Below are 25,469 nucleotides of genomic sequence, written 5' to 3'. Positions count from 1 at the left end.
AGCTGCTGGAAAAGGTATACATGGCTTCAGTCTACAGGAGAGATAGCACACTGTAACCACAGAACATGTTTGAGTAGATCATGAACAGAGTAGGGAATCTGATAAATAATGCATTTTGCTCCTTTCTTTTAACCCATGTGGTATTACTGATACCAGCTTAAGGCAATAAGCATTTCAAATGTGTCCCTGCTTTGGTGGCTTGTGCAAGTTGATGTGAATAATAGCTAATTATTCATAGATTCTGGATTAAACTGGAAATGAGAAACATAATTAATACTCCATTAACTGCATATTTTAAACCAGCTAAATAAGGTTGAAATGATCTAAAGATTAACAATGAATTAACGATAAAAATGTTTTGTTGACCAAATATGTCAAATGAGGTTAGATGGAGATGGAGGTGACGTGTCTGCAATATCTTATATCTTACCCTTACAACAACAAAGGAGGCCAATTGGCCCATCAGGTTTTTTAAAAATTCCTTTGTCATTACCTTACAATACTTGGTAATTTACAGTAACTAATCTACCAGTATGTGGAAGGACACCAGAGCACACAGAGGAAATCCACATGGTCAAGGAGAGAACATAGAAAGTCCACACAAGTGGTAACTGAGGTCAGAATCAAACCGTGGTCCCTGGAGACAACAGCACTAACTGCTGCGCCACTGTATGAGTCAGTGTGATACTAAGTGGTCCCAGGCTCCAACATTGAAGGAAGGCACTTAGCTCAACAGCCGAATCCTGGAGGCAGCCACCTCCTCGGAGGTTAGATGGTGACGAGGATTTGGTTTGAGGTCGGGGACAAGGATGTGATTGCGTCCCAGGCAGATAAAGGGTCCTCAGGAGTACTGGTGGAGCAATCTCTGCCTTCAGGCATTAGCCTCTTGCTGTCTGTGTGGGCGAGAAGAAAGATTGCGGAACGGATGGACAAATTGACCACGTCACTGAGTTAAGGGAAGTGACTGAAGTGAGGAAAGTGAGAAGGAATGCTGTAGTTGAATGGGACGGCGCAGTTGGTGGCTGATCCAGCTACTGCAAGTGCTGGATGTTGAGGCATCGAGAACCCGGGGTCATAGTCTCAGAACAAGAGGTACTGAGAGAAGGAGAAATTTCTTCCCTTAGAAGGTGATGAACCTTTGGAATTAGCCACCTCGCAGGGTGTGGAGGCTCAGTCATTGTTTATCCAGAACAGCAGTCTAGATATTGGGGAATAAAAGGATAATCGAATAGTGCAGGACGGTGGTGCTGAGGAGTTGTCCATATGGAACCTGCTCCACCATTCTTCGAGGCAGGACTGTGATGAACGGCGGACCAGGTTCCAGATGGCCTTCTCCTACTCTGCATTCTTATCTCACAGGCCTTGTGTCAGAAATAAGGACATGTGCTTGTAGCTGGCGAAACAATTGGAGAAAATGAGGAGAAAACAAAAGCCGTCATTGTGACCCACATGGGAACCAAAAACTTGGTGGAATTAGAAATGAAGTTCCACTGAGGAGCTTTGAGGAGCTGGGTTTAAAATGCAAAACTTCCAAGGGTAATCTTTATATCGACTGGGAAATCCTAAAACGAGTTTCTCAGTAAATGCTGGCTTTCATCCATGTAGCTGGATGGAAGTTTGTGAATCTTGACTGGACCTGGAAGTCCTGAGCCTCCACTTGGCACGTCCACACCAACAGCACAATGGAGTTTTGCCCTCAGACCATTGAGTCCACAGCCATGCAGACAAGGGTGAAGATCACGAATATAGAACAATACAGCACAGGAACAGGCCCTTTGGCCCACAATGTTGTGCAGAACTAATTATGCTAAAGACACTTAATTGCTTTTGTCTGCACATGGTCCATACCCCTCCATTCTTTACATAATTCATGTGCCTACCTGAGATCTTCTTAAAAGCCTCGAGCTTTTCTGCTTTCACCAACACTCCAACCCTCTGGCAGCGCATTCCAGGCACCCACTACTTTCTGTGTAGAAAACTTGCCCTGCATATCTCCTTTGAACTTTCCCCCTTTCACCTTAAATGCATGCTCTCTTGTATAAAACATTTCAACTCCGGGAGAAACATATCAGCTATCTGCTCTACCTATGCCTCTCACAGTCTTATGAATTTCTATCAAGTCTCCCCTCAGCTTGTGCCGCTCCAGAGAAAACAACCCAAGCTTGTCCAACCTCTCCTTATAGCACATCCCTCTAATCCAGGCAGCATCCTGGTAAACCTCTTCTGCACCCTCTCCAAAGCCTCCACATCCTTCCTATAATGGGGTGAACAGAATTGAATGCAATACTCCAGATGTGGCCTAACCAGAGTTTTATAAAGCTGCAACATAACTTCCTGACTCTTGAACTCAGTGCCTCGACTAATAAAGGCAAGCATGCCATATGCCTTCTCTACCACCCTGTGGCACCCAGATACATGATGCATGTTGTTGGATGTGACTACGCATGTCTCGACACCTCTGTGTATTGGCATGTCAGACATACATGATGAAGCTGAAACATCAATCACAGACTTTGTGATCCATGTTCTAAGTCCCCAGTTTCTCAGAAGTGCATTAATGTAGCTCACATAAACTTATTTCTGGGGATAAGGCATCAGCTGAGTTGAGGAGAAATGAGTCACTTGGATGATTCTGAATCTTCGGAATTCTCTAATCCAGGCGGCTGTTACATGCACAGTTGTTTGCGTTCAAGGGCCAGAATGAACGCTTAAGAGTCGAGTTTATTGTCATGTGCACCAGTATAGTAAGAACTCAGGGAATGCTGGAAAATGGGGATTGGAAAGGAGTTAATGCAGATATTCAACCATGATCCCAATAAATGGTGCAGTGGGCTTCACAGACTGTACAGCTCAGTGCTCCTTTTCCTCTTGTCCTTGTATGACTCGAGTACAAACACTCTCCCATCATGGAACATAATATGGGTGTGCTTAAAAACCAAATAATGTCTCTACAGATTGATTGATTGTTTTGAACATTTGTCACTTTGCATAAAGATATTTAGAACATAGAACATTACAGCACAGTACAGGCCCTTCAGCCCACAATGTTGTGCCGACATCTTATTCTGCTCTAATATCTATCTAACCCTTCCCTCCCACGTAGCCCTCCATTTCTCTATCATTCATGTGCCTATCTAAGAATATAGAACATAAATACTAGATTTACATACTCTAGTTAAAAGAAAAAAAATTTACTAAGTTAATTTTCTCTTGCTTCACCCTGTGTTACTTAACATGCTCTGATCACACGAATAATCCAATGAGCTGCCAGCTTCCAGATGCTGTTCTTCAGCTGGCCAGCAGGTGGCAAAATATTGGCCCACAGGGAAAGGAGAGGGTCTTTAAAGGAAAGGAAACTCCAAGTGGTGTAACTCAAGTGGAGCAGAATTCAAATGGTGACCTGCAGGTAAAAAACTAGGATCATGTTGCTCGGTGGAACTCTTTTCTTGTCATATATCATAGTAAGTGGATATTCCACTGCAGCTATACAATTAATGGTGAGCTATATGTCACACACCATCTTGTGCTGGAGATATGAGTGTCTCTTCACTGAAACTCCAGTGCTCTGGGAGCATTCCATTACACTCACTCTATCCTGGAAGGACCTTCAGCAAGTTAAGCTTAAAGTTTTTCCAGGGGAACTTGCAGTGAGGAAAAAATGCTGGCCTTGTATCCTGACTTCAAAATGAAAGCAATAGGCCCATTTCGTGTTTTGTGAATGCAAAGCTGTGACAAATGGTGAGAGACATCAATCCTTAACACCCAGAAACCATTGGCAGATTTCAATGGGTTCTGGAGGCGAAATGACAGTGGAGAAACCAGTGATGTGCCATCAGTACATGTGCCAATGGATAGAGTACAAAAGCTTCAGTCAGCTGGGTATTGTACACCTTACCTCCCTCAGGAGTTTTTAGTGTCACATCCGCACTTGGGGGACCTTCTCCTTTCCCATTGAAGACTCGAACATTGAGTTTATAAACACTGAACGGTTCCAACCCAGGCAACATGCCGTGGCTCTTGTCTCCACTAAAGGTCAGAATCTTCACCTCTGTGTGCCGTTTGCCCCTTTTGATGAGACTCCCTTGCTTCCAGTAATAGATCTGGGTGTGAAAATAAGCAGTGGATAGGAATAATCTGCATTGATACCATGCCTTTCATTCCCTCAAGGCTGCCCAAAGCCTTCATGAATTACCTCTCACATGCATTTCAATGTTTTTGTGTAGGTAAACTCAGCCATAAAATGCACAACAAGGTGCCAGAAATAAAGCCACTAGTTAATTGGTTTTGGGTGTTGGCTAAAGAAGTAACTTTGTTCAGGGCACTGGGAGAACATTGTTCATTTTGCAAAGTACCACTGGATTCTACTTCCCACTAAAAATGGCAGCTGAGTCCTGTTTATTTTCCACATCCTGTTCAATTCCCCTTTGCTGTTCCCTATTCTCCTCCTGAAAGACATTGACTTATTGCTGGCTGCGATTCTCTGTAACCCTTCAACCTGTCACTCAGATGGGAGCCCAGGCGCTGACTTGCAGGTTCAGCCTGTTTTCATCCAACATCAAACGCTTACACTCTGCCGAGGATCAAGCAACAGTGATCAGGAACTTGTTCCATCACATTCTTGGCAACTATTTTTTTTGCCAGATTTTGCATGTTACATCCCCCTCTGCTGTGACAACTTGCACCTTCCCCTGGACCCACCTTCCAATATTTTTTTCATTATGATCTCTTTTCATTTTTTAACCATTATCGCTCATCCACCACTGCCTTCTAGCCCATCCCTCTTATTCTTTTGCTATCCCTTTGTGTAGGAGTTCAGAACCTGTAATATTTTCAGACTTTGTCCCATTTGATCAGACACTCTTGCCTTCAGTAATAGATATGGGTGAGAAAAGGAAGTTGTGGAAAGGAATAAACAACATCAATATCGTGCTTTTCATTCCCTCAACAAAGTGCTACTGTCTCCAGAGGTGTTGATAAGATATCCTTATTAGTCACATGTACATTGAAATACACAGCGAAATGCAGCTTTGCATAGAGTGTTCTGGGGGCAGCCCGCAAGTGTCGCTTCACTTCCGTCAACAACATAGCATGCCCACAACTTCCTAACCCATACATCTTTGGAATGTAGGAGGAAACTGGAGCACCCGGAGGAAACCCATACAGTCATGGGGAGAACAAACACACTCCTTACAGACAGTGGCAGAATTGAACCCGGGTTGCGATAACCGCTACACTAACGTTAGCCCTTACACTACCGTTAGCCTATGTATTAGACATTTATTTCAGGAATAGAAATCTTAACTGATTTTTCACTGTCTGATCTGTAAAGGAATCCCATCTATGGTACTGACCGAGACCAACTAAATAAGAAGGTAGCTGCAATGGACTCTATGGTCTTTGTCAAGCACCGTGCAACATGTTAGATTAAACCAGCTGAGTGTCTGGATGCTGACTATCTGTAACCAGAAATGACACTGAGAGCTCAGCGCTTAGTTTGTCCACCTACCTTATACCCCTTGAGGAATCCGCGGACAGATTTTGGCGGAACTGGATCCCAGTGTACCTTTGCCAGTGTGCTGTTGACAATGTGGACTCGCACATTGCTGGGAGCCAACATCGGCACTATAAAAGAAACACTCCACTTATTTTCCAATAGGCAGTAATTACAATGGACTTTGCAGGTCCACATGGACACCACCAGAAATTGTATCATTTACGTCCCTTACAAACAGGTTTGGGTTATTTTCTCACTTCTCATTGACCTTCATTGATTGCTCTCTGGTGAATAAGACTCCACGATACCCCATCAGCAAAAAGAAACAAGACTAAACCAAAAGACAACTGACCACAGGTAGAAGCTATTGTGGAAGGCTCCAACAATGTCCCTTATGGACTGGTCTTGGTTTGGCAGGGTTAATTTTAGATACACTGACCAATTTTCCTTTGTTATTAAGGATCAATTACTTTGATGGGCTCAGACCTTGAAGGCAGATAAATGTAACTGAGAGCATGATTTTACCCCAACACACTTGGGATTTTGGTGGTGCAGGAGTGTCAGGTTTTTGGGACTGTTGGGTGTTATTCCAATTAGTACTCCAGCAGACTTGTAATTCTCTATTATTTTTAAACATGCAATAACTTCTCCAGTGAACCTGGTAGGTTTAAATGCAGTGTGGGAATCAGGGCTCCAGTGTGTTTATGGGAGGGCAGGTATCGGGACCCAGTAAGCCAGACACCAATCCATTGGGATTTCCAATCAATTGGGTAGCGGATTACTGGAGTTTTACTATCCCAGAAAGGGACAATGTTGGTGAACTCTTGATGGCTCTTATCCTTCCTCAGTGCTCGATGCTACCTGTAACTTTGTTTCCTTCTCTCCTTACTCTCTCTTGAACCACAAAACAGGCATGGCTTAGATGGAAATTCAGCTGTTGGCAACCAGGCCAGCTGGGAGATTCATGGAGAAGCAAGAGTCTCCCCTTGACTCAATTGGCTGACTGTTGGTAGGCATCACTGTCCTTGGATACATTGGCAAAAAATGTGCCTGGAGAACAAGCCAATTCTTTGGAAGCCAGTTCAACCACGGTCAGGGGTACTACAAACAGGAGGGCAAAGGTTTAAGGTGAGAGGAAGGAGTTTTAAAGAGGATCTGAGGGGTAAGCATTTCTTCTTTTTCACAGAGAGTGGTTGATATCTGGAACTCACTGCCAGTACAGTTGGTGGAATCAGACACAATCATTGCGTTTACGGTACATTTACACAGTCACTTAAATAGGCAAGGCACAGAAGAATATGGTCTTAATGCAGGCAAGGATTAGTGTCATTGGACGAAAATGTTGGCAGAGGCATGGTGGGTCTCAGAGCTTGTTTTTGGGCTGTTTTACTCTATAACCCAATGCAGACGTGCTTCTGGCAGTGGTTAGGGTGGACCGTGATCAAGAGGAGCAAACCCTCCCGGATATTCTTCCTCTTTAGCCCACAGGCGCTGAGATTAGTTGCACAGCCACAATTACCATCAATATAATCATCCCCTCAGCGCTAATCAACAAGCTTCAAAACCTGGGCCTCTATACCTCCCGCTGCAACAAGATCCTCAACGTCCTTATCGGGAAACCACAGTCAGTGCGGATCGGGAGTAACATCTCCTCCTCGCTGACAATCAACACAGGTGCACCTCACGGATGCCTGCTTAGCCCACTGTCCTACTCTCTCTACACTCATGGCTGCGTGGCTGGGTACAGTTCAAATGCCATCTGTAAATTCGCCGATGACACCACTGTTGTTGGCAGAATCTCAGGTGAGGAGGCATACCAGAGTGAGATAGATCAGTAAACCTAATTCTGCTTCTGACTGCCTCTACTGTGATCAACATGGACTGGGAATCTCCAGCTGGATCTGCACGGACACTGCCCTCATGAAACAAGGTCACTGGTAAAAGAAGGGAGCTGCCTACTTCACTTTAAGTGGGTCTTCTGTGAAATCTGAAAATAGCTCTACAGTCAAACGAAGGATCACTTCAAACAATCGATCATTAGAATTAGATGACTAAAGCTCGTGTGAGACCCAAGCCACATGAAGAACAGTGGAACTCACAGTCTTCTCCAGAGTATCCGATCACAATCTCAGGCTCCGGAGCAGCTCCGAAGCTGTTGAACGCCTGCACTTTCAGCTCGTAGGGAGAAAATTCTGGTGTTCCTGAGACAACGTATTTGGAAACGTTGGCGACCATCACCGAGGTCCACTCATCGTCACCAACCTTCTGTCTCCAGCTGACTTTATACGTCAGGCCTGGTCCGTTGTGTTGGACACCTTTCAAAGGCTGAAGAAACAACAGGGAATCTTCAGTCACAGAGAGCGAGAACTACGTTAGATGCTGGGAATTGGTTCTTTTCATAGAATCATGGAATTGTGTGACGAGTTGGGAATCAACACTGAGTTCCTTCAGGTGAGACCTGTACTGGGCTTAGAAGACCTTGAACAAACAATGGGGATTACATACCATTAATCAGGGGTAGAATAATCTGCTACACTAGAACTGGTGTATATCCAGGTTTACTGACGATACAATGTCAGATGTAGTGCAGATGGGGTCGGAATTAAATTACAAAGTGCTGTCAATAGATTGCATTGAATGGGCAAAATTATAGCAGCTGGCTTTCAATGAAACGTGTGGTCATCCACTTTGGATCTCAAAAGGACAGAGCAAAATACTTTTTAAAATGGTGAAAGGCCAGAGGTGCAAGGAGATTTAGGGGTCATTGTTGAAGGATCATTAAAACATCATGGGTGATGCACAAAATAAGCAAAAAATCCTCATGGAATAATGGCCTTCAGAGGCTGAAGTGCAAGGAGAGGAACTTGTTATGACAATATAAATCCCTGGCTAAGCCTCACCTGGGGTACTATGAGAGGTTCAGGACGTCTCCCCTATTGACTTTGGAGGGAATGTAGTGCAGTTTTACTCGAATGCTGCCTGGACTCTAAGGTAAAGTCGGAGGAGTGATTACTCATCTGTGAGTTGCATTCTGTGCAATGAAGAGGTGATCAGATTAAGGTTTTCGAGGTCATAAGCGGCACTGAGAAGGTAGGTGAAGCAAAATTCTTTCTGAAGGTTGGAACTGTAGAGGACTGGGCAGAAGAATCGAAAAACCAGAACCAGGTTTTTCAAGAACACGCACTAATCCATCCAAACACGCAGCTCAGTCTTTCACAAGAAACTACCGCTTGCAAAGGACAGTGGAAACTTGGAACTCTCTCCCACAAGTGACAATTGATTTTAGGCCCACTTTTAATTTTTATCTAAGATTTATTAATCAAAAACATTGGAGGGATTTATTGCAAAGGGAGGTGCATGGAATTATACCACAAATGGTGGATCAAGGGGTTAAATGGCCTTCTCCCATGTCTCAGAGTTAAAGGACAACGTCTTAAACAGAGGGCCTACAATCCCCTGATATAATATTTTTTAAAGTTGTTTTAATGGATCATATTCAAAAACAGTGGGCAGCTGCTTCATCTCAAGGTACCAGAAATTCAGAGATTTTCCAAAGTACACACATGTATTATGTATTTAAGAAACCTGTGTTAATACAGGCTCCTAGTGTTGCTAATGGAAGGAGCATATCTCTTATTGCCATTGGCAGACTGTGGGAGGGCCACATACTGAACATCAGGTGTGGTTGTGGGGACACAATGCAATCTTGATCAAACAGGCACCAAGTCCCTTAGACGTGTGGGCCAGATGCAGTGGTAATGCTCAGAAGCACTCATTCCCTGTCAACATTTACAGTGATTATGGGTACATGCACATTTACAAGCCAAACACACACACCAATCCATCCAAACACAGAGCTGAGCCCGGCACAAGAGAGAGAGTTTGCATACCTCCCACGTTATCACAAGATTATTGGGGTCAGTTCCCAGTCCTTGAACTCCTGAGGGATTTTCATCAGGAGCTGGAAGAAACAATGTTATTGGTGAGCGCAAAGGTAAATAAGGATACAACTCTGCATTGCTTAGTTCATACCATGGATGCCTGATGGAATCACTGGCTTTCATGACATCAATAAGTAATAACAAGACCACAAACAGTCATTCATGATCTGGTATATTGAAGTACTCGTCCTAGTGCAAACCTGGATAGATAGAGGGAAGAACACTCTTGTCGTATGGATACCATGTCACTGGGTCCTCATGCTTCAAGCACACAAGGCCACTTGAAGCTCGTTCTGCTCAACAGTGAATTGAAGCAGGAAGGCTTCAGTATTTTCCTTCCTTTCTCATTTGGACACAGATGAGTCGCAGAGTCCCAACTGTTGAGAGCAACAAAGTCTGTACAGGCTGGAGATGGAATCCTGCTGCGTACAGCTCAGCGAATCACTGGGTATGGGCAGGGGGGAGAGAGGCACAAAATGACCTTGTCTGGAGGCGTACTAGAACAGGAATATTAATCAGTAGCCAAAGCAGTAATCAGGGTATGTAGCCTGATTAGCCCTGGAGGATTGTGACAAGCTGTGGTCATTGCTTGATGGTCGACATGAACTAGGGAACTGCGATGTACAAACATCTTGTCTGCGACATTGAACTTAGCTGGGTTATTGGGTTCCAGGGGCCCCTGAAAGACAGCATCTCTCAAACTTATCTGGAAGGACAAAGGCAGCAGGTGTGTGAGAACACCATGGCTTCTAGGCCTTCTCTCAGTCATACACTGCATACATTTGTAAATACACCTCTGATCCATCAGTGTCATTGAGCCAAAATCCTGGAGTACCTGACACTCAAGAAGGTGGTACAACTTGCTTCTGTTCCTCATATTCACATGATAACATTCACATCGACATGACTGGCCACTACCTTTTCAAGGATAACTGTGGCTGACCCTAACAACATTGCTGCCGAGATCTGTGATCTTCCTCACTACTGGAAATCCTGAGGAACATCCCAGCCATTTGGCACCAGTCCAAAGAGCAAGGAAGACTGTAGGCTTTGCTTTTTTCTTCTCTGTATCATACTGATTTTTGTCTTCAAAGGTCAACCTTCAGCCAGCAAAGCCCACTTCCCACTCGATCCCACTGCTCCCCAGTGCACACTTTATCGTAAACAGGGAGGGGAACCGAAAGCTGAAGACCTCACTGTTAAAAGAGTCAGAGCCTCTACTTCTCAAAGGCAGATAACATGGCCCCATTACCACCCTGATCTACAGAGGTGAGATCCCAAGAAAAGATCACTTCGGTGCTGCAAGTCTTGGCCAACACAGTGAGTGTGCAGCAAGGACATGCAACAGGGGATAGCCACTGCTTGGTAGAACAAAGACAGAGGAGCAATGAAGTCAGAAAGAACAAAGCAAATGTGTGGAACTGAGAGCCAGAGGTTCGATGGGCAGAAATCCTTCTTATATACATCCAAGCAAAGCGGTGGGCCAGGGATTTTCAAAACCGCCTTACAGCTCTGAATGGTTTGCAGTCTGCTCTTCAATGCCACCTTACCTGCTGGCTGTGTGAAGTAGTGCTCAGATGGGAGACTCGGCTCACTTCTGCCGATTTCATTGACAGCAACAACCCGAAATACGTAGTTTACGAAGGGTGAGAGCTGCAGCTCCGCCGTGGTTTGTGTCCCCTCCACATCAGCCAGATGTCGCCACAGTCCAGGTTCAAACTGATCCTCTTCATATTCAACGAGGAACTCTGAGAAGGAAGAGAGCACAAAATGCACAAGGCTTTATTCCGTCCAACGATTGCTTAGTGCACAGCGTGCACTGCCCAGAGCGCGCACCGTCCAAAGAGCGCGCACCGTCCAGAGAGCACCGCCCAAAGAGCGCGCACCGTCCAGAGCACACACCGTCCAAAGAGCGCACAGCCCGAGCGCGCACCGCCCAAAGAGCGCGCACCGTCCAGAGCACACACAGCCCACAGTGCGCACCGCCCAGAGCACGCACCGCCCAAAGAGCGCGCACTGTCCAGAGCACAGACCAGCGCTCACCGCCCAAAGTGAGCACCGTCCACAGCGCGCATCGGCCAAAGAGCGCGCACTGTCCAGAGCGCGCACCGTCCAGAGCACAGACCACAGCGCGCAAAGTGAGCACCGTCCAGAGCGCGCACCGCCCAAAGAGTGCGCTCCGCCCAAGGAGCGCACACAGCCGTGCGCGCAGTCCAAAAAGCGCGCACCATCCAAAGAGCGCGCACAGCCCAGAGCGCGCACCGCCCAAAGAGTGCGCTCCGTCCAGTTGGATGCACAAATATTCAACTTTCTCACAACCTGTTTGCAGTTGCTTTTGAATGGACACGGAACATTTTGAACAAATGTGGAGCTAAATCATCAAAAGTGTCTTCAGGGAAGCTCTCCACGCCGGCTCTGCTTGCCCCACTACTCTGCTCCAAATCGGAGATTGGCACAAAGTTGGGTAAACAACACAGACCGTGCCACCACAGGTGGGCAGCAAGGAAACTGACCTATCTCGACTGCCTGGACACATGTGGTCAGATGGCTCGGCCCGGAAATTCCATTTAGGTCCATGCATCCCAATTCAAATTGGAGAGGATCAGCAAACTGCAAAACCTGGGTAATCCTGGCTGGTTTTGCTTTCTCACAAGGCTGAGGGTTGATCCATCCAGCCTAAAATGAGCTGAGGGCAAACCACCAACATGGATGGTTTTCCGACCCGTGGCTGACAACACCTACTGTGAGGAGACCTTTATTCATCTGATGGAAGGGGAGGGATGGAACATTAGAATGTCGAATAAAAAGTATTGAAGTGTGCTGTGGAAACTAGACTTGGTTTGTTGGGCTGGGGTGGGATTGAGGGAGGAGCTGATAGAGGAAACTGTATGAGGTAAAGTTACTTCCCATAATGTTCCTTGGAATTTGAGGCCTAATGCACCAACAAGACCAAATCTTTCCAAGACCTACTTGTAATGGGACTGTTGTGCTCCTCTCCTGGTATCCATGACAACTGCACGCTCCTGTCTCGAGGATTGGTTAATTCCAGGTCTGTCGGTGGATCGGGACGATCTATGGGATAAAGAGTTTCATTTAAAACACGAAGGGGCTTACAGACACAAATCCTTGAAGTCCTGTGACAAACCAGAAGCGAGATGGAGATGCATGGTGTTGGGTCATGTGGCTGCATGCGCTCGAGGTTCTCTCAAACCCAGCAGTTTGACCTGGCTCAGCAGCAGCTATTGGGTTGAATGATGCTTCAGCAAAAAAGCAGCATGCAGAACTTGCCAGGCTAAGCACTGCAGCTCTTCACCGTGAAGGTATGGATTGCTGCTCACCAAAATCTCCCCTAAAACTTCTCCTCCTGACTGATATCTCACATTGCACGGGGCACAATCTTCAACCCAGCACAGTCAACGAGATGGTCAAAGTCGAAATTCAGCAGGAAGACCATCTGCCCTGACAGAACAACTAACTTAAGCTGTTTCAGCCTCCACTGCACTGACCAGAATGTCCGATCTATTTATTACTCTCTGGATGGTGAAAATGATCTCCTTGATATCAGTCCAAGTGTGGCTTTCAGTCATTTGAACCTGAAATGACCTGGGATCACTTTTCCTACATTGGGGTGTCAAGGTGTTGAAGAGGGTGCAGAGGAGATTTACTATGCGGGTACCTGTGGGATTTACTTTTGAGGCACTCAGGATGTTGTTGCAGCTGGTGAATCAAGTTGCAAAAACAACAAAATGTCCCTGTCTTATTAAACAGGCCAGACCTGTTCTTTGTAGTTGAACTTGCAGGCTTGGGAGATAGGAACAAGCAGGTAAGTGAAATGTTCTCTTAAAGATGAAAGTAACTATAGACTCATCCCTAAAGCAATTAACCTCAACAGGAATTTTGGGAGACATGATTGGCTTTTGAACACAAACATTCAGTAGAGGATATGTGACTACAAACAAAAGGGTTGTTGAGTACAAATGACCTTTCTAGGGATATGACATTGATTGATTGGTTTAATCAAAGGGATGTTTGGCAATGAGCAGATACTGACTGGGGGATGGGTCTCACCTCAGGCTGATCAAGAAGTAATCATTAAGTATTTGTAGATTGGTCAAAAATTGCTCATCCATGATGTGTAATCTTAGAATTGGATGATAAAAGTCACATGTAATTACGCTTAAAGCATAATAATCACTGTATGAGTCATGACTTTTTAAGTAACCTTAGAACTTTGTACCTATTTGACATCCTTGCATATGTTCCAATGACCCAGTAAACAAAGAAACTTGAATCTTGACAAATTACTATGAGGTTGTCCTCCACACCCCATCAACAGCACCAAGGATGTGGGGTTCATTTATCTGGAGAGACTGGAGAAGCTGTGGTTATTCTCTGTAGGACAGTGGAGGTTAACGAGAAACTAGAAAGCCATGGTGAACCTTTATAAACACAGGTCCGGCCACAGTTGGGGAGTTACTTAAGGGAGGAAGGCTTTATTTAGGGAGGGTGCAGAAGAGGTTTACCAAATTCCAGGGATGTGGACAGACTGGAGATGCTGGGGTTGTTCCTGAAACAGGAGAGGTTTTCTTGAAATCTGATTGTAATTGGCACAAACAGAGTTGGTAGGGAGAAACTGTTCCCCTCAGCAGAAGGATCAAGAATGGGTGGACGCAGGCAAAAGGACCAAAGGTACATGAAGTTTTCTTCCCCCACACTGAATGCTCGGAGTGTAAAATGCTCAACTAAGGGTAGCAGTGGAGGCAGATTCAAGGTTCAGAAGGGAGCTCGATAAGCGACTGAAAGGATTGAATTTAATGGGAGAGGACGGGCAACTGGGTCAGTTTGGATTGTTCTTGGAGGATGGACATGAGGGGCTGAACATCCTCCCTCCAATGATAACCATTAACTTCTGTTTAATCCTGAAGAATGGAACCTCTGATAGTGCACACCTCAGCACTCCACTGAGATGTCAGCCTGGATAGTGGCACTCATGTCTCAGACTTAGAAGTGAAAGCCTCATTGACAGAGCTGGACATCTTTCTGAGGCGTATAATTTCCTCAAGTCACAGGTAACAGACACATGCAAAGAAGATCCTCCCAAAATCATTACTAGCTATTCACCTACCTTCAGTCTGAGCTTAGTGACAACAGAAGCAATATTTCACAGCGAGATCCTGCATGCATGCAGTTTTAAGTGTGGATATAAAATCTGCTTAATATTGAACTGTCCACAGTGTAATGTAGATTGTGTTGATCAACAGTACCACGCACCAGAGAGATCAGATCCATATTAAAGCTGTGGGATCTTTGAGTTAAACTACAGGGTCTCCTGTATTTGTGCTTGTTAATTAAAAATATAAGTGGAGCAGGCAAATTGAAAATGTATTTCACAGATTAGTATTCTGAATTGAAAGCATTTTTTTTGAAAATAAAATGGGAGCCAATAATCATTTGTCTTTCCCAGTGGAAACCCTACACACACTTCAGATACTCACACTGCTGTGATAGCTTCTCACACATCAACAGAAGCGCAGTCTCTCTTACAAACAGGACAGATGAGTCAGTCCCACTCAAACCCCCAACAGAGGTCAGTTAGTCTTGCACTCCTGACAGATGTGCTAGTAACTCTGGCAAACTAACAGATGTGACAGTCTCTCTCAGCCTCCTGACAGATGTGTAGTTTTCTCAGCCCCTGACAGATGCGACAGTCGTTCTCAGCTTCCTGACAGATGCGACAGTCGTTCTCAGCTTCCTGACGTATGTGGGTGTCACTCTTACCCTCTTGAAAAGTGCATTATGCTTTCACGCATCTGATATACTTTATCTTACACTCCTGGCACACACTTCAAATACTCTTGTTCTTCAAATGTTCTTGACATGACCAAAGGTGCTCAGATACCTAGCCCATGTTAGACTGTCTCGCATGCATAGTATCCAAGCCACATGTCCCCACACTCCTGCCAGACCATCCTGACTCTGTCATGTCAGATTCCCTCATCCCCTACTGCAACAGGCACTCCAGTCTTGTTTCAGGCAGAGGTCAGACAGTCGTACATTTGATGAACACACAGATGAATATTTGCGACACGCTTTAACATCCACATACCCATCTACTCTCTCTCCTTGCACACATCTCTGGTATCTTCAGACTCCCTATGGATAAACTGGATAGATCCAGACACCGGTGGGCTCTAAGAACATGGGCTCAAAATGTCTCCAATAAATAAGGATTTTCTGCTGGTATTTTAACACCTTCAGCAGTATTTAACAGTCACATCAGGTGTTACTCTTGCCACATGAACCACAGATATAAAATCCACCCCAAAACCACATGAAAGTTGAAGAGACTGGAGATGTATTGATGAAAGGACGGAGTGGTTTATTGGGCAGAGACCCTGCAAGAGAACTGCTCTTCTCACAGCTTTCAATGGAGGGAATCGCTCAGTGGAAGCTCCATCACCAGCCAGAATGGAAGGGGTCCCACTGGTAGGCAAACCTTCATGTGATGGACCACCTTCAGTTTCTGACCTAGGCTGCAGCAAAGCGGTTGGTGTGGGATTGAAGCCAAAACCAATCATAAAAGAAACCCGATCCAGTTTACGTTACCAAATAAAATGTTGTTCGTGTTGGCACAAGGTTTTGTCCTGCTCCACCTCTGGTAATGGATGTTCCACAATATGTGATCACACATTCAGCCAGAAGCTGAACAAAGCACAAATCTAGCTACACATGACAGAAATATATACATCCACCTTTTTATAAAGGAAAAACCCCAAAGAAATATACACAAGGTACACCAAATGTTGCTCATGATAGGGTGAATTCATACTACATGTAAAGGGCAGTGTGGAGCTGTGTTAGCATCAGTCTCCACAATGCTTCACCTTTGGTGACGTCTGATAGAAACATGATGCTGGTGAACATGCTACACCACTGCTGGAGATGAAGTTACGAGAGCAAAGTCAAAACAAATGGAAGAGTGAAGTGTGTTCAGACAAACAGTTGTTAGTTTACCGTGAGGACTAGCTGGAGTTGAGGGACGGGCTGGAAATAAAGAGCAAGGTTAGGATTTAGTTGCACAAGTGAAAGAGTCACATTTTTCAGCCAGATACATATTTAAAAATTGGCACTTCCCAGAAACATCCCAACATGGTTTGCGTACAGTATTTTACATTGAAATAAACCAATTACCTTCAAGCAATCAAACAAGGAAGCTTGTTTTGTCTTATACACATCAAAACACTTTAAATAACCAATGCGGAAAGCCCATTCTACCTCCATTTTTGATAATTTTGGCTGAACAATGGCAACTAGTTAGGCTATCTGACCAGAAGAATGAACCTTTAGTCATTCTTCAGTAGAAGCCCATTGTTATGTTAAACCCATTGTTAAACTCATTCCAGCACTGGTTGTGAAATGCTGGCCTTTTCATCTTTCTGACTGAGCAAGGTTAACGTTCATGCTAACTAATGTTAACTCTTTCAGATGAGGGCCAAGACCTTGACACGTTCTCCTGATCTCTTGTAAACATTCAGTCATCAATGAACAATCTCTTGTTCTCTGGATTTAACTGTGATAGGAATCTCACAAAATGTGATCAAAACCAAATGCCTATTCTGCCCATTCTATTGCTGAGGTAGCAAGTGAGATGTCAGGCACATCCAAGTGGAAGGAGAGTAGATGGTGGTATGGGTTTGGGGAAGTGTACCAGTTAGGAGGAGGTTGAAGGGAACTGGGATGGAGGATGTCAGTCTGTCAGTCTAACAGCAATGATAATGGTCACCTTGGAAGTAAAGTGAATGTCATCTTTGCCCCATCCTGAAAAGAGATTCAACATGCAAAGGGGAAGAAATGATCTTGAATAAAGAACATTTGTTCTTTTGAAATATTTATTAAGCTGGTCAGTTTAATAGATTATTGTGAAATGAATTACTGAATCATATGTGTGGTGAAATGATTAATGTTTTTGAGATTACATTTTTTCTTTGAAGCATTTTAGGTTAGTAAAATATGAAATATTTGCCTGCATATTTAAGAACACCTGAAAATGAGAAGTTAGAAAAGAATGTCTTTGGCTGAAAATAAGTTTGAACTTTCAGGCTTGAATATTACCATGTATTGTCCTTTAATTTGGAGAGAGTACGCATGGATTTAGTTATGATTTGCAGCTGCTTTGTATTGCTGGAAGCTCAGGGTCATCCTTGCCAACTGAGTAAGGGTGCTCTGGAGGTGTTCTGCAAAGTGGTCACCCAATCAGAGTTTGGAGCTTTCACTTGCTTGTCACTTTAATTCTTCACCCCACACTGTCTTCACCCACCTATACTGTTCCAACAAAGTCCGATGCAAGCTTGAGGAACAGCACCTCATCTTCCAGCTTGGCTTATTGCAGCCCTCAGGACTCAACAATGAATTCATCAATTGCAGATAACCAGCCTTTCCTGTTCATGTTTAGACTGACCAGTTGTGATGAAAAGTCATCAACGATAAACTATTTTTTCTCTCTCTCCACAGATGTTGCCTGACTTGCTGAGTATTTCCAGTGTTCTCTTTTGTTTCAGATTCCCAGCTATGCTGTGTATCTCACAGTTTCAGTACTGTGTGCTTGTTTCTTTCCCTTGCATCCCCCTCTATTTATACCTCCAGACAGATCAGCTATGATTAACAAGCATTTGCTGCCCTTGCTTTGATGGCACCATCAATTATGTCACAGGCATTCTCCTGGCCTCCACCCTATCACAGACATCCCTGTGTTCCCTCCATCCCTCCCCCTCTCTCCAAATTAAAACACACCAGTTTCCTCACTTTTTCAGCTCCGATGAAAAGTGACCAGCCTGAAATGTTGACTCAGATTCTCCCTCCACAGATGCTGCCTGACCTGAGTATCTCTAGCATTTTCAGTGTTTAAGCCATCCCAAGGTCCACAGACAAAGTTGCCTTGACAACACTTCCTTCCACCCTGCTTCCTGCAAGGAGTCCGTTCCATTCCCCCAGCTATCTCCACCAACGATGCCACTCTCTGCACCAGATTTTCCGATCTGTGTCCCTTTTTCCTCAACTGTGGCTTCTCTCTGCGATTGACACACCTCTCAGCCAAGTCTCCTCATTTCCTCCTCTTCGCATTTGCTTACCTCCCGGCCAAAGCAAGGGTCGGCTTCCCTGTCTTCACCTTCCACCCCACCACCTTCCACGTTCCTCCATAATTTCCACCACCTCCAATGTGATGCAGCCATCAGACAACCCTTCCCTTCCCCTTTAAGCATTCTGAAGGGGCCGTTTCCTCTGGGACAGTCTGGTTCAATCTTTCTTCTCCATCAACAACCACTGCGCTTCTCATGTCACCTTTCAGACAAGCACCGGGAAGCAACACGAGCCCTTTTACCTCCTCCCTTCCCACCAACCAGGAGAAGCAGTGCTCACATACACTCCTTCCAATTGAGTCTATTGCACTTGCTGTTCACAATGTGGTCTCCTCTGTACTGGATGAAATAGATGCAGATTGGATGACCATTTTGCAGACACAGCTCAGACCGCAAAGGTGACCCTGACTTTCCAGGTATCCACCTGAAACTTGAGCTTTAATTCTCCCTCCCCCAGTACTGCCTGACCCGCTGAGTGTTCCTGTTTTTCATCTCAGATTTCCAGTATCTGCAGCATGCTACTTTTGAACCCTCCGAGACATTGCTCAGTCTTGGGAAGCTGTCATGTTAGAAGTGTATGGAGCGTGCACAATCAGCGAAAGGAACACCGGGTCCTGAGGACTCAGGTGCTGTGAACCATATTCTTAAACCTCACCTGAATGAATTACATTGCAACTTGTTCAGCCAATGGTGCAGGGCCCCGATCAGTAGTTGGTGCAGCCTAACAGAAGCAGGTTGGGGAAGAACCAGCAACTGTGTGGGGAGCAAAATGAAATTTGACACTGCAGAGGGTGAGGAAATCAGGTTGCAGCAGGCCAGGTTATTTAGTGACTCCCAGGGCAGAAGAGAATGAGAATACTGGTTTCCGTGTACTCAAGTGCCTGTTCTGTCAGTGACAGATATTAGGGCTGAAACAGGCTGTCCAGCCTGAAGTAGATATTTTGGACCTTTCCAAAACAGAGCCTGCTGGGTTCCCCATGTTAACAGACGAAGGTTGCTGGCCTCACACTGAGGTCATCACCAGTCCTGCTAATACCAGACTGATGCAATGAAAACTGATCTTCCTGATCGTGGTTGACCTGAATTCCAATCCTCTGCCGTGGAGTTTTGATATTGAACGACGGAGAGAATTCAGCCGACCCTGCATCTATCCTCTGAATCCAGCTCAGCACAGGAACTGACGCTGCCTCTGAGCCATAATGGGTTTGCATTGCTCCATTGTGACTGGCTTCAACAGCGCAGTCCGCAGCAGGGACAAAGTGTTTTGTTTTAAATAAGAAGCCAAATCTAACTGCATGGATACACAAGAGACTGCAGATGCTGGGATCTGGGGCAGCAATCAAACTGCTGGAGGAACTCAACGGGTCAGGCAGCATCTGTGGAGGGAAATGGACAGTCAATGATTCGGGTCAAGACCCTTCATCTGGACTGAAGGAAAACACCTATTGTCTGCCAGCTCTTGCTCCACCCTTTCCCCTCATCTTTTTACACTAGCTATCACACCCCCACCCCCATCTTTCAGTCCAGAGGAAGGGTCTCGACCCAAAACGTGGACTGTCCATTTCCCTCCACAGATGCTTCCTGACCCACTGAGTTCCTCCAACATTTTGTTTGTTGCTTCAGATATAATGGCATAATTGACAGTGGGGAGAGGTTTGTCCAAGGCAAGTGGTGTTTCCAGTGTAGGTTTCTTGGTTCAAGGTGTTAGGTGTAGGGCCAGACGTGTCTGCTGAACAGGGTCATGCGGCAGGGAGGTGGGCGAGTGTTGTTGGTGATGAAGAGTGGTTCTAAAACATCCCAGAGTAAGACCAAATCTTTGGAATTATGGACCTTGAGGTCTGAAAATATGACAGAGGAGAAGCAGAAAAAGAGGACGCATTACCTAGGACGGTGAGGTGAGCTGTTGCAGAGTTGGTGTCCAGCGTGGTGTTCACCACACATGTGTAGGATCCTTGGTCTTCTTCAGATACTTCAAGAATGGTCAAGACATCACCCGATGCCCGGTGCCTGAAATCGGAATCGTGCTTTAATTATCAGTCGGCTTGCTCTCCTGTAAAAACTGCCTCTGCTGCTTCCAGCAGTTCCTGTTTTGGTTTAGATTTCCAGCATTCAACAGTGCTAATTTCCAAATATTAAAGAAGTCTGGATTGAGGGGAGATATTTTTGTTTGGTACAAATATAGGGTGACAATGGTACTCTGGTTTCCTCCCACATCCCAAAGGTTGGAAGGTTGATTGGCCACTTAAATCGCCCCTAGTGTAGGTGGGTGGTTGAATTAATGGGAATGTGAAGGGAATAGTTTACAGGGAAAATTGGTGGGGAATGGGATTGTTCTCTGAGTGGGAAAGACTTGATAAGCTGAATGGCCTCTTTTTATGTCATAAAGAAACACTGAAACATTGACTGATCACAGCAACCGATCTCGATCAGTTAATCCACAACAGATCCAGGTACGAGTCAAAGTCATAGACTTGTACAGTACAGAAATGGGCCCTTCAGCCCATCATGTCCATGCCGAACTTTTTGCCCATTTACACTAAAATCATTTGCCCGGATTAGGTCTGCATCCTTCTATGCCTTGTCGAGTGTCTGTCTAAATGTATCTTAAACTTCGTGATTGTATCTGATTCTACCACATCCTCTGGCAGTGCACTTCAAATGTCAACCATCCCCTGTGTAAAAAATATTTTCCCCTCAAACCCCCTTAAAACTCCTTCCTCACACCTTAGGATGTGGACCTAATGCGGACAAATGGGTTTAGTGTAAATGGGCAAGAAGTTCAGCATGGACACGATGGGCCGACAAGTCTACAAGTCTATGACTATGACTCACACCTGGATCTGTTGTGGACTAACTGATTGAGATTGGTTGCTGTGATCAGTCAATATTTCAATATTCCTCACATCTTAAACCTGTGCCCTCTTGTTTTTGTTACCTCTACCATGGGAAATGCAACATCCTGGTGAATCTCCTCTGCACTCTCTGCAGTGCAACCACATACTTCCCATATGAAGTTGGAGAAATTCTCGTGATGGAGAGCTTTGGGAACCAGAAGTCATGACTCACATAATTCATGAATGCCTTCCTAAACTGTTGTTCAAGGGTTTGCTAAATGAATCAGTGACAGATGTTTGATGAGTAAATTGATAAACGTGAGGGACATTTATATGCAATGGTATCTGTCCTTTCAACACAGAAAGAGGCCTCTCAGCCTTCAGAGCCAGCCCATCAGTCCTATTTCCCCACTTATTACCCAGCAACCTATGCCTGCTCACATCAACTCCCCCAATTCTCCTGCGATCCACTGAATTTACAGTGGCCAGTTAACCAACTGACCAGCATGTCTTTGGAACACTGGAAGAAACCAGAACACCAAGAAGAAACCCATGAGGTCACAGGGAAAACATGCAAACTCCTCACCGGAGGTCAGGATTGAACCTGGGTTGCCGGAGTTATGAAGCAGCAGCTCTACTCACTGCCTCACTGTGTCACACATTGAATGAGCCTTCGCAAGGCATTTTCTAACCACAGGTGGGCATGTCAGCTAAAGCTATTGGAATTCACAGGCCTGCAATGCTCCACAAAGAAAGTAAAAGTGATCATCTGTGCTTATGTTACTTGCTTGTCCTTTATACTGGGAAATGACAAGGCAGGGCAATGTAGGAGTATGTTTATAAACTTCCAAAGACATTAGGGTCTGTTAAGAGATGGTGGATTGCGAGGAGGACAGTTCCCTTTTACATATTTCCATCCACACTCTTTGCACTGACCAGCTACCTCAGCTACACTCCTCTCCCACCGTTCCATCGGGCGGGAGGTACAAAAGCTTGAAAACACACACCACCAGGCTCAAGGACAGCTTCTATCCTGCTGATATAAGACTCTTGAACATTAGAGATGAATTCTTGACCTCACAATCTACCTCATCATGGCCCTTGCACCTTATTGTCTGTCTGCACTGCACTTTCTCTGTAACTGTAACATTACAGAGAACATTCTGTAATGTAACATTCTGTTATTGCTTTTCCCTTGCACTGCCTCAGAGTACTCGTGTTTGGAAATAATCTATATGGATGGCATGCAAAACTAAGTTTTTCACTGTATCTCAGTACATTTGACAACACAAAACCAAATAATAAACCAAAGCTAATACATCAGATGGCATGTTCCTGGGAGAAATAGGAAATCCTTTGCAGGAGTGATGGATGGACCAGGGACATAGCACAGAAAAAAGGCTTCTGCATAGCACACTTCAGTTCAATCCAGGGTTGAGGATGGCACTGTTCAGATACATTTGATGTACTAACAACCCTTCAGAAATTCTTTGGATATCAGGACAGGAACTTGAATGTCTTTTGGGGTGGGTGGTCCCTGGGCAAAGGGAAGTCCATCTCTCAGGGTTTGTCCAAGTCTGTGATTGATTTGTGGTGGGTTCTCTGCCACTAAAATCAACCATAAAGTCAGGTCGTGCAGAATAAATAGAATGTAGAAGAACCCAAGTGTTAGAGGTGGTGTAGTGTTGCAGCTAGTAGACCTGTTACTTCATAGCTCCAGTGACTCTGCTTGAATCTTACCCTCTGGTGCTGTCTGTGTTCAGCGTTCTGCCTGTGATCACGGTTCCTCCAGGTGATGCACTTTCCTCCCACGTTCCAACGACGTACAGGTTGGAACAACTGACCGCTGTAAATTTCCCCTGATGTGTAGGTGAGTGATATAATTTGGGGGGCAGTTGATGGGAATGTGAGGAGAATAAAATGTGAACAGTGTTGGATCAGTGGAAATGGGTGCTTGGCCGTGGTGGGCCGAAGGGCATGTTTCTGTGCTTTATGACAAGAACATCGGAGTAGGTGTAGGCCCCTCAAACCTGTCCTGGCATTCAGTATGACCACAGCTGATCTGACCTAGGCCACATCTCCTCTTCTGTGCCATAACCTTTGATAAATGTATCTGCCTCCTCTTTAAAGGTATTTAGTGATCTCACCTTCCCAACCTCTTGGGGTAGAGGGAAGCAGCAGGTTAGAGCTTCTTGAGGTAGATCTGTTTTAATCTGTTAATCTGGTAGATCCGTTAAATTTAAATTTTAAATTTAAATTTAACCTAAAATACTCAACAAGATGTCCAGGAAAAAGGAGACTGCTGTTGCCAGCTTCTAGGATAGCTGCCTGGTGTTCGCTTGCCACCATCTGTCCTGGGCCGTGTGTCTATTTCACGTAAGTCTATTCCGATTTACAGTCACCATCATGTCTATGCAAGTCATTAAAGTGCATTAATCTGCAGGCCTCTCTGACTATTGAGACAGTCCAAATCCTTCAAGTTTTGATTCACTAAACTGGCACAGTTATGTCCCGTATTTTGCAACCAGGAATCTGGAGTACCTGTTGTCATCAGGCAGTTCCTCATTATTTTTCAGCCATATGATTGTTGGTGAGAGTGTTGGGTCGTGCTTCACCTTGCACTCGAAGACGGCTGTGCCCAGTGTCTGCACGGACTGATATCGCGGCTGTTTAATGATGGTCGTCGGATCTGAAAAATTATACAGTTTCATGACGCCCAACTTGGAAAAATTAAAGTAAATTACTCTTGTTAATATAATTTAATAATGTAAAGGAGCTCACCTTTGACCTGCAGAGTGGCTTGGTTTTGGACCACACCAAGAGTATTGGTTGCTATACAGGTGTAGGTACCACTGTCATTCTTCTGTGCAAAGGCAATCTCCAGAGTGCCATTTTCATGCACAATGTAAGAGTCACCATGGAGCACACTGCCTTGGTCATCCTTGAACCTGCAATAGAATGAATTCTCAGTGGCTCCATTTAAAACGCACGTTTCCCTGCTCACTGCTGCCTCATCTCACTGATGCTCCTCTGAACTTCCCTTCCTCATTTCACCCACCATAGAAGTTTACAGAAAGAAGGTAGGCACTCAGCTCTTTGAGCCTGTGACAGGTCTTTATTTCCTTACAATACAGGTGGAGGCCACTCACATTCTCATCAATCCCATTCCCCACATATTTTCCCGGTATCCTATTCTCCCTTACACACCTCCCGATTCTCTTACAACCATCCACTCTTGTAGTAATCTTACAGTAAACAAATTAATCTCAAAACCAGCCTGTCTTTAGAATGTGGGAGGAAACTGGAGACAAATTCACGCAGTCACAGGGAGAACGTGGAAACTTGGCACAGACAGGACCTGAGGTAAAAATTGAACCCACGTTGCTTGGAGCTGTGAGGCAGCAGCTCCACCTGCAGCACCACAGTGCCGGCCTTTGAATCTGCACTCATATTGGTTCCACTACCCTGTTTTTTCTCATTCAAAGGCAAGAAAATCTTTAACTTTTTAACCCGCTTCCCATTTAATTTCAAAAGTCTGTCTGCATTATTCTTCCACGCACCATATTTCACCAAGTCCACATGGTCCACAGCTAGTTCAGTCACCATCAATGCCACCATTTAGAACTTGCTGTATATAAATTCAATCTCTTCATTTCCTCGCAATTGCCAGAAATCTCAATTCACTGACTGTCGATCCTTCTGCCCTGGAAACTTCTCCCAAACCTTCAGAGTTTTGAATGCCTTTCCATACTCTCTCCCTGTCCACCCCTCAGTGCCCTCAACGTCCAGTTCCTCTTCTATGGCCCGACTCAGCCCTAAACATGATTTGGAGAGAAATGGACAGTTGATGTTTCGGTGTGGACTGGATGAAGAGTCGAAATGTCGACTGTCTATTTCCCTCCATAGATGCTGCCTGACCCGCTGAGTTCCTCAAGTGTTTTGTGTGTTACTCCAGATTCCAGCATCTGCAGTCTCTTGTGTGTTCTTAAACATGGTTTGCTGCTTGTCCACTCTCAATGATCCACAGCTAGTTCAGTCACCATCAGTGCCACCATTTAGAACT

At 45.0% G+C, this 25,469-nt stretch overlaps 1 protein-coding gene across 17 annotated transcripts in view; it reads right to left on the bottom strand.

Annotated features, from left to right (window-relative positions):
* nrcama (neuronal cell adhesion molecule a) overlaps positions 1-25,469 on the bottom strand; it is a 370,822-nt gene that overhangs the window by 46,877 nt on the left and 298,476 nt on the right. For 13 of the 17 annotated variants that reach the window (XM_052029796.1, XM_052029800.1, XM_052029805.1 and 10 more), the window contains 10 exons: positions 24,188-24,354; positions 23,948-24,095; positions 20,455-20,579; positions 16,450-16,479; positions 12,406-12,507; positions 10,986-11,183; positions 9,385-9,455; positions 7,594-7,819; positions 5,507-5,622; positions 3,896-4,100 (listed from right to left, as the gene is read on the bottom strand). In XM_052029796.1, coding sequence (XP_051885756.1) covers positions 3,896-4,100; positions 5,507-5,622; positions 7,594-7,819; positions 9,385-9,455; positions 10,986-11,183; positions 12,406-12,507; positions 16,450-16,479; positions 20,455-20,579; positions 23,948-24,095; positions 24,188-24,354 — 1,388 coding nt within the window. The remainder of the gene's footprint in view (positions 1-3,895; positions 4,101-5,506; positions 5,623-7,593; positions 7,820-9,384; positions 9,456-10,985; positions 11,184-12,405; positions 12,508-16,449; positions 16,480-20,454; positions 20,580-23,947; positions 24,096-24,187; positions 24,355-25,469) is intronic. The other 4 variants (XM_052029804.1, XM_052029809.1, XM_052029811.1 and 1 more) reach the window with 1 other exon arrangement.

Source organism: Pristis pectinata, chromosome 15 (assembly GCF_009764475.1).
Source record: "Pristis pectinata isolate sPriPec2 chromosome 15, sPriPec2.1.pri, whole genome shotgun sequence".
Taxonomy (NCBI): Eukaryota; Metazoa; Chordata; class Chondrichthyes; order Rhinopristiformes; family Pristidae; genus Pristis; species Pristis pectinata.
Note: the sequence above shows the minus strand (reverse complement) of the source record. Positions and strands in the feature narration are given on the sequence as shown.